Source organism: Suillus subaureus, assembly GCF_016647635.1.
Source record: "Suillus subaureus strain MN1 chromosome Unknown BJ212scaffold_7, whole genome shotgun sequence".
NCBI lineage: Eukaryota > Fungi > Basidiomycota > Agaricomycetes > Boletales > Suillaceae > Suillus > Suillus subaureus.
In genome coordinates, this window is record NW_024538563.1 from 1082119 (window position 1) to 1100377 (window position 18259).

The 18259-nt window shown below is 47.5% G+C and overlaps 2 protein-coding genes across 2 annotated transcripts; both read right to left on the reverse strand.

Annotated features, from left to right (window-relative positions):
• Window positions 1-9983: 9983 nt before the first annotated feature.
• On the reverse strand, window positions 9984-13121 carry BJ212DRAFT_1265311 (uncharacterized protein; the record flags this gene model as incomplete). Its single annotated transcript, XM_041330479.1, has 7 exons — window positions 9984-10409; window positions 10462-11644; window positions 11701-12323; window positions 12379-12510; window positions 12564-12604; window positions 12661-12914; window positions 12961-13121. 7 exons carry the CDS (start codon window positions 13119-13121, stop codon window positions 9984-9986), a joined length of 2820 nt encoding a protein of 939 aa, XP_041196186.1.
• Window positions 13122-13681: 560 nt separating this feature from the next.
• Window positions 13682-16789, reverse strand: BJ212DRAFT_1337719 (uncharacterized protein). The gene is made up of 10 exons (XM_041334979.1): window positions 16398-16789; window positions 15955-16167; window positions 15784-15900; window positions 15488-15729; window positions 15238-15432; window positions 14789-15183; window positions 14557-14623; window positions 14277-14493; window positions 14064-14195; window positions 13682-14005 (listed from the first exon to the last, which is right to left on the reverse strand). The coding sequence occupies exons 1-10, from the start codon at window positions 16596-16598 to the stop codon at window positions 13976-13978; spliced, it is 1809 nt and encodes a 602-aa protein (XP_041196187.1). The 5' UTR covers window positions 16599-16789; the 3' UTR covers window positions 13682-13975.
• Window positions 16790-18259: the final 1470 nt, after the last annotated feature.

The following is an 18259-nucleotide window of genomic DNA, read 5'->3' on the forward strand; positions in this document are numbered from 1 at the left end:
ACCCAACAGTACTTCAAGTTCCTAAGTCGCAACACGGATCAGTCGCGGGATGGTGTCTCTGTAAATTGATGCAACTCCGATCCATCAATTGCATGATGGATTTAGCACAGAGCATCTTTGGTGCATCTTGCATCGGGTCGATATTGTGCTTGTAGTGCCGTGATTAGCCTATAACATTATAGCTCCATGATGAGGTATGGAAGAACGGGCGCGTTAGATTAGCCATTGGCGGGTGGTTCCGACTCGGAGGCGTTGCAGAGGAGTGAGAAAGGTCAGGCAGATCCCAGGCTGTGGCAATGTTGGGGAGACTAAAGTCGTGCGGTTTGTGGATGGGTGTACTTGGTAGAACTCGAAGTCCCCGACCGAGTGGTATGATCCAATAGTGATGGTGGGTGAACAGTGTATGTAATGGAGTACGTTCATATACAGGTTTCGTCATGCGTGTGGAATGTTGCCAGTGGAGAATGAGATGAGGGATAGTATGTAATAGGGAAGCGATACAACAACTGCACCAGACGAGTTTGCATGCGCAAATACTGGAGAGGTGTGTAGTGCTCCCCGGTAGCAAACAAGTTAGAGGGATTGTGTACAAAGAAACAGTAGTGAATAGCGGGCAAGTACATTTACATGGCTGCTATGGTACAAAAGGGTAAGTCTTAAAAATCGTGGAAACAACACAGGGCAGAGCAAGTACTATACCTCGAAACATCGGACACGGGTACACCGGATGACCGAACCTAAGAATCAGCAACGAGGGAAAGATTTACAGTGTTGGCACTAGCAGATAACAAAGTTGTAGCCCAGTACTAGCTAGTTAGGCTGAAAAGATGTATGGTTAACACCGTGGCTGGGTTTATGATGGCTCTTGTTTCCGATTTAACTTGAGCACTTAGGACACATCATGTAGGTGTTTACCGTGTGAGTCGAAAAGTTACGGCCCCGAACTTGTTGTTGTTTGGATTGGAGGACCTTGCCAAACAAATCACCCTTTCACTTCGGATCACGAAATCGGCGTGGCAAAGAGTGACTTGCTAGACTCAGATGTACCGCAATGACAATGTTGAAAACATTTCGCGATGTGATGATATGCAGTCCTTCTATTCAAGTTGCATTGGTCGACCCTGCGTTTCCGAGGGTGCAACCATCAAACTACCTCGCGGATTCTAATCGTGCCCATGATATTCTCGCATGGTGAGTTATTTGACCGATATCATGTCCTACTGGATGACTTTCCATAGGCAAAATAATCCAGGATAGAATATACTGGAGTCTCAAAAGCATTACCAATACCGCTGATATGTTAACCTATACTAGAATAATCCCCCGTGCATGCAGTCCAATAGATTTAGTCCAGCCCTTGATGGACCATCATGATGATCTTGCAATCCAGTACCTGCTTCTCGACGAGGATGAGGCTGAACTTCAATTCAATGATGACGAAAGAGCTCGGGTCCTAGCAGCTACTATCATTGGTGGGAGTGAGGTAGCACGACAAGACCGGATTGACACTTGGCACCCTCATCGTCTATATCTTTGCTGACCCCAACTACTTCCAAATCCTCGCATGAACACCCCATGGCAGGTACTATATGACAGCCAGAATGATCGAGCCTTTATCACCACAATGGGTGTTGATGTGCCCACCTTCTCTTCACTACTTACTGCAGGCTTTGCGCAAGCCTGGTTTGAGACACTGATTCCTTGTGATGATGTCTCTGCGCATGGAAATCCATGGATAAATCAGTGCTCCCTTGATGCTGCAGGGGCACTTGGGCTTGTGCTACACTATCTTAGCTCCACTATGCATGCTATCAGCCTACAGCAGATCTTCACTATCATCCCCAGTACCATCACTTGATACCTTCACTTTGGTCTTAAGCTTCTCCTATGCACCCTCTGCACTCTAACAGATGCCAAAATTCAATGGCTGGCAGGCTTAGACTTCGAGCACTGTAGCGCACTTGTTGTGGCCTGTCATGGGAGACTTGAAGGGGCATTTGGTAGTATTGATGGTCTCAAACTACTGGTGCAAACATTGGATGATGTTGACATTGAGAATGCAATGTTTAATGGGTGACTCTCAGAGCACTTTATCAGTTCTGTATTAGCTTTTTCAGCTGAAGGTAAGTTCGATGCAGTGTCCCGCTCTAGCCTTGATCAACAACATTACAGGGGTGATTATTGCTGCAAGGCTGAATGCCCCAGGCAGTTGGCACGACTCACATCTCGCTCATCAAATCTATGCCTCTCTTCAAAATGAAACTCCCCCTGGTTATTATATTGTCGCTGACATGGCATTCCCATGTGGCAGCAATGACATACAGGGCTGAATCTGTGCACCTCTGAAACAAGGCCAATGTGTTCAAGGCTCACTCACTGAGATTGATGAACAGATGGCATTTAATCGTGAACTGCTTTCATACCGGCAGACTGCTGAATGGGGGTTGTGTGGTCTTCAAGGTGCTTTTGGAAGATTGCGTGTACCACTTGAAATCGCCGACAAAGACTCATGGGGTGATCTCATTGAAATCTGTGTTCATTTGCACAATCTGCATGCAATCCATGTTGGCATCAATCAAATATGGACAGTGTACCTCAAACATTGGCAGGAGACACTTGATGACATTGCTTTGTGGCATGATCTCAAGAACATGTTGTTTTCAGAGCAAAGGCAGAAAGATTGTGTTACACGTTTTCATGTCACACTAGAGTATGAGTAGCTCAAGAATTTGATTAAAGAACTGGACTACGACAATGAAATAACATATGTTTATCTGTATAAGCTGTGCAAGTACCTTTAGTGAGAAAAGTGAGAAATGTATCTAAGCTGCGCAAGTGCCTTTAGTGAGAGAAGTGAGAAACGATACCTTATCGATATAAGCTGTGTGAGTGCCTTTAGTGAGAGAAGCAAGAAATGATACCTTATCTATCTAAGCTGCACGAGTGCCTTTAGTGAGAGAAATGAGAAATTACACCTCTGGTGTTTGACAGTGAGCTGACTTGCTCATTGGCAGGTCATCCACATCATCCTCCTCACTCTTGATGTCTGTATGCACTTGGGTCTGTTCCCTATTAGAACGAATGACAACAGAATTGCATGGGCGCCCTGCACCACGCAAACAGGGTCTGGATGCCCAGCAGCGGTAGGCAAAGCAAGGAGAAGGAGTGGTATTGAAAGGAGGAGGAGTAGGATGCATATATTGAGGAGATGTTGGAGGATGGTCTGAAGCATCTGATGCTGGGGTCTCTGGATCACTGTGCCAGATGACACTTTGACCTCCGTCAGGGTAATAAGTATAGTCCACGTATTTTGGTTTTAGTTTGCACTGGTGACAAGATTTGGGAGCAGCTTGGTTGGGAGTAGGCTGGTGAACTTGTGCCATCTCCAGGTGAAGCTAGGTAAGGTCATGCTCACATTCAGTAGTGTAGAGTCTGGTTTGTAGGTTGAACAGTTGGGTCCATAATTTCTTGGTGACAGCATTTGCATCGTGCAGCTGCTGTCCCTGGGTAAGCAACTGTGTGTTTGCAAGAGTCCTGGTAGCACAATCCTCGTCTTGAGCTTGCTGAACAGCAGGGTCAAAGGCCCTGCTAATGCGAGAAAGCAGCTCTGAGGCTGCTGCACCTCGGCAGTGTGCCACAGGTGCATCTGTCCAAGTGGCATGGGTGACTGCAGTGTGCTCGAGGGGGGACATACTTCACACCTTGACAGGTGGGTCATTACAATTCAACTTGTCATCCTGGGCATCATAGTCTGAGTCATTTAGATCACGTGTGCCAGCACGCTCATTGATGTGCACATCAAGCTCATGGGCTCGAGTCACATCAGGAGGACACACTCCGTCACCAGTGGGCTTTGTAGTCTTCACGAACTGAGGTTGCAAGGTGAGACATTAAGATGCCATTGTAGAATGAACTAGAACTTACTTGTTTGAATTTGGTTTTGAGTGACTGGGCTTTATGGTGAGGGTGTTCATGGTGGCTTGCCCACTGCATGAACTTCAAGTGGATTGCTTGCCACCCTTTCTGGCCCAGAGGCAGCTCGTCTTCAACAAAGTCCAGGAGGGCCTTGACATCCACTGAGCTGTAATTGTTGGAACCATGTGGGTGGCCACATTTGGCCCTTGGATCATCTTCATCATCCTCGAGGGCACATGCATGCTTTTGAGGGCAGTCACCTCCATTCATGTTAGTATTCTCCTTATCTTTACCCTTGCCTTTGGTAGCTTTGGTCACAGTCTTGTGACGCGCCCCACCAGCTTTGATAGCAGGCATGTATCCACAAGATTCAGCAATCATCAAGGGGTCACAAAGGTCTCAGTCTGGTGAATCCAGGAGTGGGATATGAACTGGGTCCTGGTATGCGCTAGACAGCACAAGGTGGGACCCAGGTGGTGAGGGTGGTGGTGACAAGTGAGGTTGGGAGAAGTTGGCTGGAGTCGTAAGTCCATACATCAAGGGCGCAGCTGCATGTTGCTACAAGGTGATAAGTACATGTTGTTGAAGATCAGAGAATGATGAAGACTCATGCCATATGCCTGGGAGTCTTCAGAACACAGCACTTGAGTGACAGCCTGTGCGATCCCAGGATGGGGCCACCAATGACCCAAGTGGTCATGTGCATATGCATTCCCTGCATTATCATAGCACAACTTGGGAATCGACTGGCTATGAGGGACAATCATACATTGGGAGGGGGTAATGTCAGACATTGGAGGGACTGAAAGTTTGGGTACTTACCTTGTGGCTACCAGTACACAAGCTTTATATGTTTCAAGTGTTTGTTCCGCCAGATGCAAGGGGTAGGGATATTCATAGTATAAAAAAAAGTAAAGGTCCCTGGGCTGGTAACAGCACAACGCAAGCATGCAAAGCCAAAATGGAGTAGCTACAAGCTTGCCAACTTTATATTGAGGTATATTGAAGAAAATTTCATTGACAGAGGGATAGGATTGGTGGGAGGTTGACGCTAGGTTGCATTGGGCGAGATTGGAGGCACCAGAGGCAGACTGGTTGCTGTGGCCAGGTAGTAACTTCATTACTGGGCATGGACATCCAAGGACATTCCACATGGCACTAGATAACATCTAGATAGTGGCAGGAGAAAGAGACATTAGTATAGTTGACAAAAGGTTGAAATGCACCTCGGTATTACTGTGCAAGGTGCTACATTGCATGCAATGCATCTCGAGCAAGGCTGATTATGTCAGCGTATATCGCTGGTGTTAGTGGCCTAAAATGGATGGAAGTCATCTGCAAAGTCTATTGGGGGGGTACCCCCCCCCAATAGATTAAGGTTTATTGAGGGGGGCAAAACAGAACATGTTTGGTAATCATGTGAAAATGAATAGCGGCATCGCGGCACACCTGCCTAATGTGGCCAATTCTATGGTATGATATTCTAATACTATCAGTTACTATCATTCCATTACAGTCCACCATTCTGTGAATTCTGTCTACAGCACTCAATGTTAAAGCAATTGTTTAGCTACTTCACTAAGTATATTCTACATACTATTGTAGCATGTTCCAAGTGAAAAAAATCAAATCCATTAAGAAATGATGGAGATTGTGTTTTCAGTGTGACAGCAGCAAAAATCATGGATCGGTATCACCTGCCAAAGCTGCTGACGTCAGACATTGAAATTAACAGCGTGTTTCAATGCAGCTGCAATCCATCACCCGTGAGCACTGCACTGAGCTGGGCTCAATTGCTATGCCATGGGCTGCCGCCAAGGCAAGCTGGCGGCATCTACCATCCCTGAGTGTGAGTTCAGGATCCAGGCTGCACTCAAGGGTGTTACAAATGGCACCTACAAGAATTAAACAGTAGCTGCAAGGGTAAACAAAGTATGATTTATCTTTTAAGTTGCTGCGGTGCTAATTTCATTGCACAGGTCACACAGCAGGCTCTTAAAGACTGGAGCAAGGGTCATATGTCTCGCAAGGATTTTTCCTGGTCATGGCAGCTCCTCCAGCCATCTGAAGAGGAAGCTGTCAAGGATTGGCTGGCTCACGAATCTGGCACTGCGTGTCCTGCGCACCCTCGTGATTTACGTGCTCAGGTCAACAAGATTAGTGGAAGGATCCCTGGCAAGCATTGGCATCAGCAGCTTCAACTTTGAGCCAACCACCAGAACTTCCTGCAACCTCCAGTTCCTCCCAGCCTGGACACTTGCCACCACATTTCATACATCTGCCTTCTCATACTAGTTTCATCATTCCCGCACCACATCCACCATATTTTTTTGCTCAACCCCCACATCTGAGTCATGAATTTCACAATGCACCTATGTATCACTACCTACATTCGCACACATTCCCTCAGCAATATTTTTTTTACACAGCATTAATCATTTGCATTTACTAGTTCTATATAGTTCTCCATACATACTATAGCTCACAGACTTGCTAGTAGTATCCTAATTAACTGCTGTTAAAGTTCACGAATCACGAATAACGTCTGTCGAGCAGACTGTAAATTTGGCCAGTGTGACTGTCTGTTACTATTCGTGACTTAAGTGTGACTCACGGAATAGTGGACCGTAACGGAATGATAGTAACCGATAGTAAGAATTTTTCGAGCCTACGGAAAGTCATCCACTTAATTATAGCATAAGTATCTCAATATGGAGGAATTAAGCCAGAGTAGAAGGCCACTGGCATGCAACGACTAAAACGTTCCATGACATCGAGTAATGGGTCTCGTAACATTCTAAAAACGAGTAAGTCGGGCTTCTCGGCGCGTGGTAGTAACGGTGCCTTGTGGCTCTCGTTTGAGCTATTCGGGATAGCATGACATATATTGACCAGAGCAGTCGTGGGTTGCCAACCAGAACGGCCATTTGGCTGTGCAAGTTGATGCACCATGTGTTTGATGGATTACTCGCGTGCATTATGCACCGCTTTTGCACCAGAGTCACACAGAGGGCGAGAGGTGTGCATGGGGCAACAGATGCTGCATCACCCCATAGCCTCCGTCAGACTGATGTTCTCATGTGGTACTATGAAATTCCTGAACTGATGTAAGTGTGGCAAGCTCTTGAAAATCGAGTTCCGTAGCTAACGAACAGCTTTTCGAGGTGTTGTATTCCTCGCGTTTAACACTGCTCTGCACAAGCTTTGCATGTTCAATTTGATATCAAGGACTTTTGCATTCTGCTTAATTGAGTCAACCGATGTGGCAGGAAAGTACATTCATCTTCATATGGCTTATTCGGCGACAAAAGCGCCGGATCGTGCTATATCTAGCGCAAACGCCATCGTCATATGTTCAATAAGTCCACCACACTCACTCAAACCCTTCCCTCCAATATGACCTTAGTGTCAAATGACCCTACATCGTGGCCGCTAATTAATTCATATCGTTTGTTCAGCTATTTTTTAGGTTCGTTGAGGGCGTTGCTGATACCTTGATCTAACCTCGAGCACGGTTTTGCAGTCGCCTCCTTTGCTGCGGTCGTTTACGATTGGGGTGAGCAAGATAGTATTGCGGAACCACTGGTTTGCTCACGATATTTCCAGCATTAACATTTGGACAAGAGGTAGGTTGATGCCGCTATTACTGGAGCAAGTGGCTGTTTCACTGACAAAGCTTTTATAGCTTGAACTGATCTGGGTGAGGAGATCGCCACATCAACAGCGAGTGTATACAATTAACACGAGGCAGAGACAACCCTGGTCCTACATGACTATTCTATATCTCAGTGTGCGTGGCTTATGTTACAGGTGCAGCTGGCCAGTTGTGCTGACTTCAACACATTCTAGGTGCGCTACGCTGGACTACCATACGCCGTGTATGTTTGCAAGGCTTACCATTTGGGGCTGTACTGATCAGCCATTATCGTAACTAGCGCTATCATGCTATGTATGTCTCCTCAGATACACTGTGTTTTTCTCTTCTGATCAGTAGTGTTCAGCAAGTCTTCCGTCGGTCTCAATAACAGATGCAGTGAGTGTTTTCTACTGAGGCTTATCACTCCCGTTCAATTACCTGCACTCCTATGTAGGGGTGAGTGAGATTCATGTCTGACTTGCTGGTAGAATATAATGACTGTAACAGCTGTGAGTCTCTTGGTCCTTTTACGCTCGTCTCTAACTGGATCCTTCAGGCAGTATCATGTACCTCGCATCAAACTGGATGACTTTGGTGATAACTGTCATACTGTGCGGTGAGTTATGCAGCTGCAATACTTCAATGATATTGACTCGAATGAAACATCATACAAGTGATCGTGAGCAGTCGGTTATATGCCATGTATCAACGATCGGGAAATATGCTTATCTTTCTCATTGCAATCTTCCTACCTGTCACGATCGCCTGCACAGTGCTCACCGCATTAGTAAACAGCCATATTTCTGGAGGTAAGCTTCATTTATAAATGAAAGACTAAAGCGTATAGGGCTTATCGATCGAGTATCAGAGGAGTTCGTCCTGTCCGGCTCCTATCTGTGTCATTATGACTACGGAGGAGTTGTCAAACTTCTGATTTCCATGACTTGGATACTCGGCACTGTATGGGAGGTTCTCGTGCTGTGTCTTGCAGTCTGGATTGTTGTAAAACACTTTCGTGAAGTGCAACAACTATCGATGGGAGGGACCATCGCAAACTGTTTCATGGTGTTGACAAAAATTCACACGATTTATTTCGTATTGTGAGCTCCTAATTTGAATGTGGTCATCTTTTCCACTGAGGTTCCTTGTACTCTAGTTCAGTTGCTGTCTGTTCCCTTGGCCTCGGTGGTTTCTCTCCAAAGTTATATGTAAGCTGATATATATGTCATCGAGTTCGCGCGCCTGTGACACTGTTCATCCTTTCTGTAGGACTCATCCTCTGTGGGAACTGAGGTTTACGATGGTGTTTTTCAAATTTTGTTGTTCGTACAGATGTTCGTGCTAGGACCACGTCTCATCCTTGGTGTCCGAGAATATGACGCTAAACTCGCAGTCAACTCTGATTCTGGACCGTCCTTCACCACCATCATCTTCCAGGAGCGCGACCTTGTGTCAACTGGCAGTTGTGTATAGCAAGGGACACGCTACAAGTGAGTAACACTTGTCGGGTTGTTGTTTGCAGGGAGCACGAGAGTTTCATCTACAGTTTGTCATGGTGCTGATATGGTGTATTTAAGTAGATTTCGAATGCAAAGTAGGTCTTGGCAATCCAACATTGTGTTGTGTCACATTTTTCAACATCAGCGACCGACTTGTAGCGCATCTAAATAGTCGTGTTCCCAGGGAACAACCTTTGTTACTTTAATGCCAAGTTCAAGTATGCTTCTACCTGAACAGTAATGATAGGACATGCATAATCCCTGCTGCTTAGGCTAGGCGCCATCTGTTTCGACAAAGACTGCCGCACAGATGAGCACATCTCTGCCTATCTGCGCTATTTCCGCCTCGCTGTCCCGAGCCCGCAGAACATACTCGCACACAATAGATGAATCACCTGTCATACCACTGCCCCTCCGAGGTCTGTACATGTGCTTAATCGACGAAGATATTGAGGGACCTTAGACCTGGCCATGGTATAAGCGTGGCAGATCTGCAATAAAAACAAGAAATCTTGCTTGATTCAATCGAGGCAATGCACTTGAATTCCTACCTAGATAAGACTTGTGCCGATCTTGACAAACCTTTCTGCTTGTTTGCCAAAACTATCATTTCAGTAGCGGTACATACCGTTTGGTTGTAATATATATTAATGCCAAGTAGTAGGGCCCGCACAATTCCAACACGATCTCGTCTGTATTGCCCATGTACAAGCTATCACTAACACAAAAACCCTCACACAAAGGTAAAGCAACGAAATATCGAAAAAGTAACACAACAACAATGCATATATCAGTGTCTACGAGATGCGTACGTATATACAGTGTACAGATGCAATGGGAGATGGGAATGGGACAATGAGATACTGAGTCTATAGATGAAGCAATAATATACACAGATACATTACACAAATAACATACAACATTTATCCAGCCTATGCCGTCGTCCGCATTTTGAGGTCGCGCAGCACACTCTTGACGATTCGTAACCATACGTTTGCGCGGTCGATCTCGTCAAAAGCGCCATCGATGCGTGCGCTGATTTTTCGCAGGAGGAGCCTGCGCAATGCTCGTGAGTCTTCGTCTTCATCGTCGTGTATGGTGGCGGCTAGGGATATATTCGAGGACTGGGCGGAAGAGCATCGCGAGGAGGCGGCGCTGTCGGGAGAGAGGTAGAAAGAGCGCGAGCAGTTATCGGGATATGCAGAGGGGGCAAGGGAGAATGCAAAGATGGGGTTGTAGACAGGAGGGTACCGCGAACGGAGATTTTGAACCATGGCTTCGCGCGTTTTAATGGCGCGCTTGATGATGCGCTCAGCACGGGAAATTGAGTGACAGGCAGTAGAAATCAGATGGTCAACCTAGAACAAGTTCATTAGTCACATAAGCAGGGGCGACAGAAACTGAACATACTCCATGAAGGCACTCGTCGATACTCGACAAGTCACGACTTGCACCAGAGAGGACCACCTGGGATGAGTGAGACTCATCACTTGAAGGAGGCGAAGACAACGATGCGGCTCTTGAGGGCTTCTCTGAATCCGAGATCGTGATAGAGAGCTGCGTAAAGTCCACCTTAACCTCCCTCCCGACTGCACATTCGCCGTCTAGGTCGTATACAATCTGCAGTTTCATGGGTTTCTCCGCCACAATTTTCTTCTTCAGCCAGGCCTTGAGTTTCGACGCCCCGCTCTTCTCGACTTTCTCGTGGCGCTTGCGACTGCGTAGGAGGCTCTTAAGCTTGGTCTCTTTGTTGGGAACTTTTTCTTCGAGTGAGCTCATCGTCTCGCGGGAGAACAATTCGCGCTCGATTTCAATGAGATTCGCGAGGTGCGCTTTGTACGTCGTGGAGTCTGCACTGAGAATGAAGCTATCCAACCACTCGGGCCAAGGAACAGTGCGTGCGCCGGATGCAGATGTCGTCTCAAGAGGCACAGGTGCCGAAGGATCGGAGAGAACAGAAGCATCAGCGTACACCTTGGGTTCTGTCTCCTTCAGGATAGACTTGACGTAAATTGGTTGAACTTCTACTGCAGTGGTTTGTGAGTCTTCAGAGTCCCTAGGCGAGCGTTTGCGTTCCAGGAAGCGCTCGAGACTCCGGCCATCAGGAAGTGTGCGAAGGTGTTCTTCCACATCGTGCGAAGTGGTATTCCACAAATGATCGATAGCGTTGAGAGCTGCCCGCACATCGCGTAGGTCACTCGCTGCATCATCTACCTGCCCTCTGAAGTGGGCAAGCACGTCGTGCCCTAACTGCGAGGTCTCATTCACCACGCTGGCCAAGCGATCCAACCCTTCATGGTCACGGACAAATTGAGCTTCGGTCGAGAGCAGGGTAAAGTTTTCGAGTAGGCGTTCCGTGGATGCAGTCGCATCAAAATCAAGAGGAAGATGAGAGGCTGGGCCATTGGAAATGCGGACCGTGGGCGGGGAAAGCGGGGTAGCGCGGTCCGTGAAAGAGGTGACAGATGTAATAGAACTCGAAGTTCCTGGCCTTATGGTGCGATCGGAGAGAGACGACTCTGGACGGATGAACTGTCCATCAGGACTAAATGCGGAACGGAATATTGGGCGTGCGACCTCGAAGGCTGTGAGGCTGTGGCGAATTTGTTATGGCCTTGATGGAGGAACATGAAACACAAATAAACTCACCCTCGGGAATTGCGCAGATTGCGAATGGTGCCTGTGGTGTCACAATCAAGAAGAGCGAGGAGTACATCAAGACATTCGCCGTGCTCGGCGGCTACATGAATACAAGTTTCGTCATGCTTGTCGGGCGCCGCGAGCGGTGCGCGGAGATCACGGATAAGATGGATAGCGAATTGATACAATAACTGTGGAGATTCTGGAATGTCATCATAGGCGCGTGCGAGGCGTGCAAAACAATGGAGAGGCGTGTAGTGCTCGCCGGTAGTGAACAAGCTGACGTCGGCGCCAGCGCGATACAGGGCGTCGAGAATCTCAATCGATGGATTTGGTACAGATACGCAGTAGTGAATGGCGCTCCATCCTTCCAGATCGGGTACATTTACAAGAATCGGTCCGGGGTCCAATGGGGAAGGTTCAAAGGATTGTGTAAACAACAGGGGGTACAGCACAGAAAGATCGGCAGCGAGAACAGCTTGTACAACAGAGTCGGTGATGAAAGATATAGATTCAGATGAAAAAGTCGTGGCAGGGGGGATGCTTGGCGCGAAGTTGAGCTGAGCGGAGGTTTGCGGTGATAGATGGTTAATAGCGAGGCTGGGGTTGCAAAGACCTCTCTTGTTTCCGTTCTATCACAACTGCATCAGTACCTGTGCCCAGACTCGTGCGCTGCAAATCGGTTACCTGATATTCGCGCAAGCGGTAGTTGCGTAGCGCCTGTTCGCATGTCCACAAGACGCGCGGATGGGGTAAAGCGAATTGGAGCGAAGATCGATGATTTCGGTCTCTGAGATCAGGCCTGGCATTATGAGCAAGCTACCGAAGAGCGATCAGATATCTGAACTCCGAGCGAGCTAAACGTAACGTACCAGGTGCTGGACGATAGCCAACCTGCCGTCGCGTGCCGCGTCTGTCATAACGCCGTCAATTGAAATTCAAAATTAATGCTAATCGGACGAGACTCACACATCAGAGGTGTTGCACCATCCGTATCCTCGGCGTCGACGGAGATAGAGCCTGAACTGCAGTCTAGAAGAACTTGGACTGCTTGGGGCATATCAAGCCAAGCTGCCATGCCAAGAGGAGTTACGTCGTTTATCGAGTCTTGGGGAGCATTCAGCGTGAATAATGAGATTTCTGGATGCGACACAGCTATGCGGAGGACTTGAAGGCGATCCTCAGACAAAAACGACGCGTCAGACGCGTCAATGGTCTCCCACCTGAGCACGTTTCAGTAAAATTTCAACGCGTTAGAGAATGACTCACCTATCGGCGGTGAGAGCACATGTCAGAATAGTTCTGCCAGAGTTGTCAGACGCGTTAATGTCAGCTCCAGATTGGAGTGCATCGCGCACTGCGGTAGCAGAGCCCTCTGAGGCAGCCTGTAGCAAAGCAAAGTTTTCAAAAGAGCGTTGTACACGACTCATCATGGTGTTATAGTCGTCAGTCGTAAATAGCGCGCAGCGAGTGTGAGAGAGAATGAGTTATGGGCGTTGGTCGTAGGGCGGATGAGTCGGTCAGTAGAAGAAGAGGTGATTTTGTGGAGTTGGAGGATGATTTGAGTTTTGTATACGTACAGATAATGCACTCAAATGGGGCACAACGAGGCAAAAAGCAGTTCTTCTCATTGATGTTCTGATGCTCATTCTTCTTGCCAGTTGCAAGCGCCTAGTCGAGCCGGCTGTCCGACCTGCCTCGAGGCAATCACGTAAAATAAAATAAAACATAATGGCAGAAGCCAACAATGCAACTCCATCACTCTTTTCATTGTTCGCTTCCTATTGTCGGCTTCATCTAGTATATAGTCTAGATCGAGGAGCAATACGAGTAGTATTCAACTACTAAAGGGTCGGTCTTTCGTTCACTCAGGGTGGTAGTCTCGACGACAAAAACTTAAAATCACCCAACCCGTCATGCAGGGCGGCGGCGAATCTGCTGGGAATTCATATAGTAGCTCTGATGGCGCGCACTGTCAAGACTATCCGGAGAAGCAACACATTTCATCAATTCGAAAGTTCATTGCGTGCAACAAACCGAAATACTTGGTGATATGATAGTAATATGATATGAAAACGTTACATTGAAACTGGTACGATGATGCATGAAGTACTTTCAGCTTGCCAAATGTATATAGAGTAGTCATGGGGTAGCAATCAGTCTATCCCTGACCTAAAGTCCGTGAGCGAAATCCCCGAACTCATCGTAATCGAACCTTCTAATAATAAGTGTGAACCGATTGCAAGAACGGAGTTCGCCGTATTAGAATCCGTGTTCCCCAAAGTCACAGAAATGCATCCCGTGACAACGCCGCCTGGACAAACAGTGGTGAGCAAAAGTTTCACCGAAAATACTCAAAACACCCCGCTTACCTTGACTTGCTCAAAGTTTGCGATGGCACGGTCGAAAACCCACGCGTTGTTCTGTAGGCAATCCACGGCATACTTGGCATTTAGACCCGTCCGCTCGCAGATCTGCACGATGAGATTACGCTGTGGCTCAGACTAACCAAGTCGATAGTGTATGCCGGTGCGGAAATGAAGACGTAAGTAAAAATGCATGAACAACGGGAAGCGAAAACTTACAAATGTCGATATCGTGTGTTCTAGCTGCGCCCGCGCGCTCGCGGGGATTAATGAAGATGATGGGATAGACCCTGTCGGTTGCTGAGTCGGCTGAGTCGGCATGGCATCCCCAGCTTGCACACGCATCGGTCCTGGATGCCATGCATCGTGGGTTGAGTATGCTCGTACAGACCACTGGTCTGACAGGACCATAACGTCCCAGCCATTCAATTTAGCCCTGTCAGATTGGTCATTGTGTCAATGGCAAATGCCGAGCGCGTACGATGAAAAGGCGGCTTACCGAGAACCTGGTGGCGCTGGAGCTAGGACGAAGGCCCTGTCGAATGACCGGATACCCTGCGAAGGTTCTGCGAGAAAGGAAAATGTCAGCTGTGAACACAATGACGTGGGATTGAGGAAGACAGAATTCGAAGACGCGAAGGTTACTGCATCGCAACCAAGGCAATAGAACACCAAACAGTATAGAGATGTCCAGGGCGGTCAAAACTTCCGAGTGGATCGTGGGTGCTTACCTTCTATGAATTGCCCATGCAGGGAAATGAACAGTTTTAAGTTCTCGCCCTGACCCACAGGCCATGCATCGATGCAGAACTTCTCTGGTGAACCAGATACGTCATGTTTCGTTTTTGGTAGCGTCGACATTGCTCGAATCGCCTCTTCGCTACCTAGGTGGAGGCTGTTAACAACTTTGTCAACGCCACCTCCCATGCGATTAAGATTTCGGGAGCCGTTGTTGAGCCAGATACCCCAATCAAGCTTGCGCTGATTGGGCATGTCTTTAGATACGTGAAGGCCCTGTATACGTGCACGAGACGGAATAGCTGTATTACATGAGAACGAGAAAGTCGCCGAAGGGTGATATGCATCGAGAAGGGCAGCTCGTTGATCATCAAATAATGGGAAGAACCTGATGATAACGTTTTATAAGCAAAATCAAGAGATATACTATAAGATAACGCACCGAACGAGGAAATTGCTGACAACCGAGTCTTCGACACCTGTGATGAATGGTGACCGCATTTCATATGGAAATGTGGTTGCAGTAGCTCGGTTTCTTGTTACAGGAGTAGACGATGGTCCAGGAGCGTCGAATGCTATAGTAGCAATAGCCTCCTGATCCAGCATTATTAATGACGTGAAACGCCGTGCCATGTCACTGGATATCGTTAATTACATGAGCCTGATGACCTGATGACCTCCTGTCAACGTACCTCTTGTACTTATCTCCCTTTCCATTCTGAATCTCCTGCTCTCTCAATGGGTTCCCGAGGAGTATCAGTTCTCGCAAATGCTCGAGCTTCCCTTTCCGCCCAGAAATAAAATCGATATCTCGCCAAACCTTGAGGTTGTTATTTTGCAGTGATAGATTGGCAAGCTTGGGGAGATAGTGCGCTAGCGTTGAAAGGAGCTGACCGGAGCTGATATTGTTATTTGCGAGAGATAGTGTTTGGACCTATAGGTCAAAGCATGAAACTCCAACAGAGTCTGAAAACAAAGTTCGACTTACAGCTGGTCTTAGGTGCGAGGCTAACTTGAACAAAACCGAAGCCTCTCTTACTGAGGATGCAGGGGCGCCCGGCGGCAACAAGTTATGTTTTTGAATCTCTGGATCGTCCATCATCCTCTGCCCATGACATCAACCACCTGAGATTCAAGGGCTAGATAGGTATTTACTCACCTCTAGGTTCAAGAACCTTAATTCGGGATTCCACCGTCTGTTCACGAAATCTTTCCATACTTCTACTGCTTTCACTGGTGCTGTGTGCGCCTTGCCAGGCGCTACACCTGCAACTGCCGCCGAAACGGCGTTCCTGCGAAGTCGCCCCACCGTCGAAGCGCCGCGGATCGTGAGAATATCTGACGCGCCGCCTGGTTGTGTCCGTGCGGCGAGCTGTCCATGTGCGAGCGGCGGTGGGCGCCAGACATTTGTAAGCGAGGGTTTTACACAAAAAGGAGACGAAGAGCGGATGTAGATAGACAGACAATTGGAAAGGCAAGGGGTGATATACGACGGCGATAAATACAGCGACGTACAAAAATCCCAAGTCATGAACATGGAAAACATTCATAGGGAGATCAACTAAGCTAAGAAATGCGAGCGGGGAAAAGTCTCATATTTACCATGCTAGCTCGACTAGGGCCGTGAGGCTCCTTATAGGCATCGATCGGACGTGTGCGGTGTGTGCGGATCTTTGAGGCGCCCTTGCGACCACCTGGTTTGTCCGCTGTAGCGTCTCGCATGCGTGTGTCACTGTCGATGAGGCCAGCGCCCTTGAGCGTGGTGGTTGCGAGCGTACGGCTCGATGTCGGGCTTGAGAACATTATCACCTCCGTTGACAACGCAAAGAATTATTGTTTGTATGAAGTTATCTGTGCAAGTGCTGGTACTGGGGATGATGGTGATAATGGTGGTTCAAAAGCAAGAGGCGGCGGCTGGACTCTGCTGTGGCCAGTCGAATCAAAAACAGAGGTAGGTGAGCGCTTCCGACAAAGAGGCGACAAGCTGACTCAGCCACGGCGAGTGCTTTGTTTAGTCGATGACTCCGCTATGTCACGATGGTCACCGTCTAGCCCAGCCTATCGATAAAACCAGCAAGCAAGATGGATTTGACATGGATCGCGAATCATCCAACATGTGGGTCCGGTCCGAAGGTTCTCAAACCTTACATGTTAAACTTTACCTCTGATCATCTTTATGTCTGAATCTTTACTACGGGGCCCCAGCTGATGGGTTCTTGTCACTATCATTGCACAGGATACCTGGCCAACTATCCTTTCCTGGACCAATGTGACTGCATCATGCCATGGGAAACAGTCTATGGTGAAGGATGCCATCAATTCTCTTATGTGTTCTGCCCATAGTTTGGGTTCATTGTGCAAATCATGTTGAATGCACATATCTCTGCTCAAGTCAAAGGTGTTGGGTGGCTGGACTGGCTTCTGTGTGATCAATGTGCATGAACAGGCTGAAGCATATTGGGATCTATCAATTTGATATGGAATTGAATCACCAGAGGTATTTTGACTGGTGTGTTCCAACTGATTTGGCAACAAACACCACAATGTTTGCTGTATAGGCCAGTGTCAGTGAACTTGCCACTGTTCACTTTTCTGTGATAAAGCACCCACTAACCAACTTCTATTGATTTCTGTGGAACAGGGATTGTTCTATGAGGAATTCCAACACATCAATACAGGAATTCATGAAACATGTCAAGCACTTGCAACTGACACCATACTGTTACAGTGCCCCACTCTTTTTCCCATCATCACTGCAGACTCCTATATGGCTGTACTTCTAACGCTTCCTTTTCACTGTGCTGTTTCCTCATGGTCTCCCTTATCTTTGACTCATACCTTGTTTTCCCATGAACCTTCCTTTCTCAGTAGTTGTTACCCTTTGCCCAGCCTGGTCTGTGCATGATTTCCTTACGTATATAAACCCTAGTTACCACTTGTATTTTCTCTAACTTGAATCTACTCAGTTCTCCTTGATACTCAAACTCTAGCTCCTTGGGAAGGAGGCTAGCCATTGTCCCATTAGAACCTTAGATCCTGCGGGAGTCTAAGTGATCGCTCCTGAGGGAGGCATTGACTTGATAAGGCTTAGTCCTTGATCGACCTTGATCCTTGATTCCTTTATTGGAATGATGCTCTATCCGAGTTCGTAACACATACCTCATCACAAATTGGGATCACTGTGCAGGTAGCGTCATCCTGCACCTTCCTGTTCAATTGCCACTCAGGGTGGCCATTCAACTCAGGCCCTTCAGTGACTGCAGTATTCCAATTGGGGTGCATCATTCCATCTGTCATTATTGAGTCCTTTGATTCGAACTGCACAGGGATACAATCAATGGTGCCAATGAGTCTCATAATACTTCACTCCTAGTGCCTAATTAGTGGATGCTGGCACTTAGTTTTGTGACATTCCTGGCTTACCTTTCCTAGCTGTTACCCATCATCATTGTCATGAGGTTACC

Excerpts from the sequence above, each read along its gene's own strand:
- BJ212DRAFT_1337719 (XM_041334979.1), bottom strand. The coding sequence starts at position 16,598 with ATGTTCTCAAGCCCGACATCGAGCCGTACGCTCGCAACCACCACGCTC. Across the intron at positions 15,901-15,954 it reads TAAGGTTCTTGAACCTAGAG|AGGATGATGGACGATCCAGA; the intron begins GTGAGTAAATAC and ends TGTCATGGGCAG. Across the intron at positions 14,196-14,276 it reads AACACACGATATCGACATTT|TCTGAGCCACAGCGTAATCT; the intron begins GTAAGTTTTCGC and ends CGACTTGGTTAG.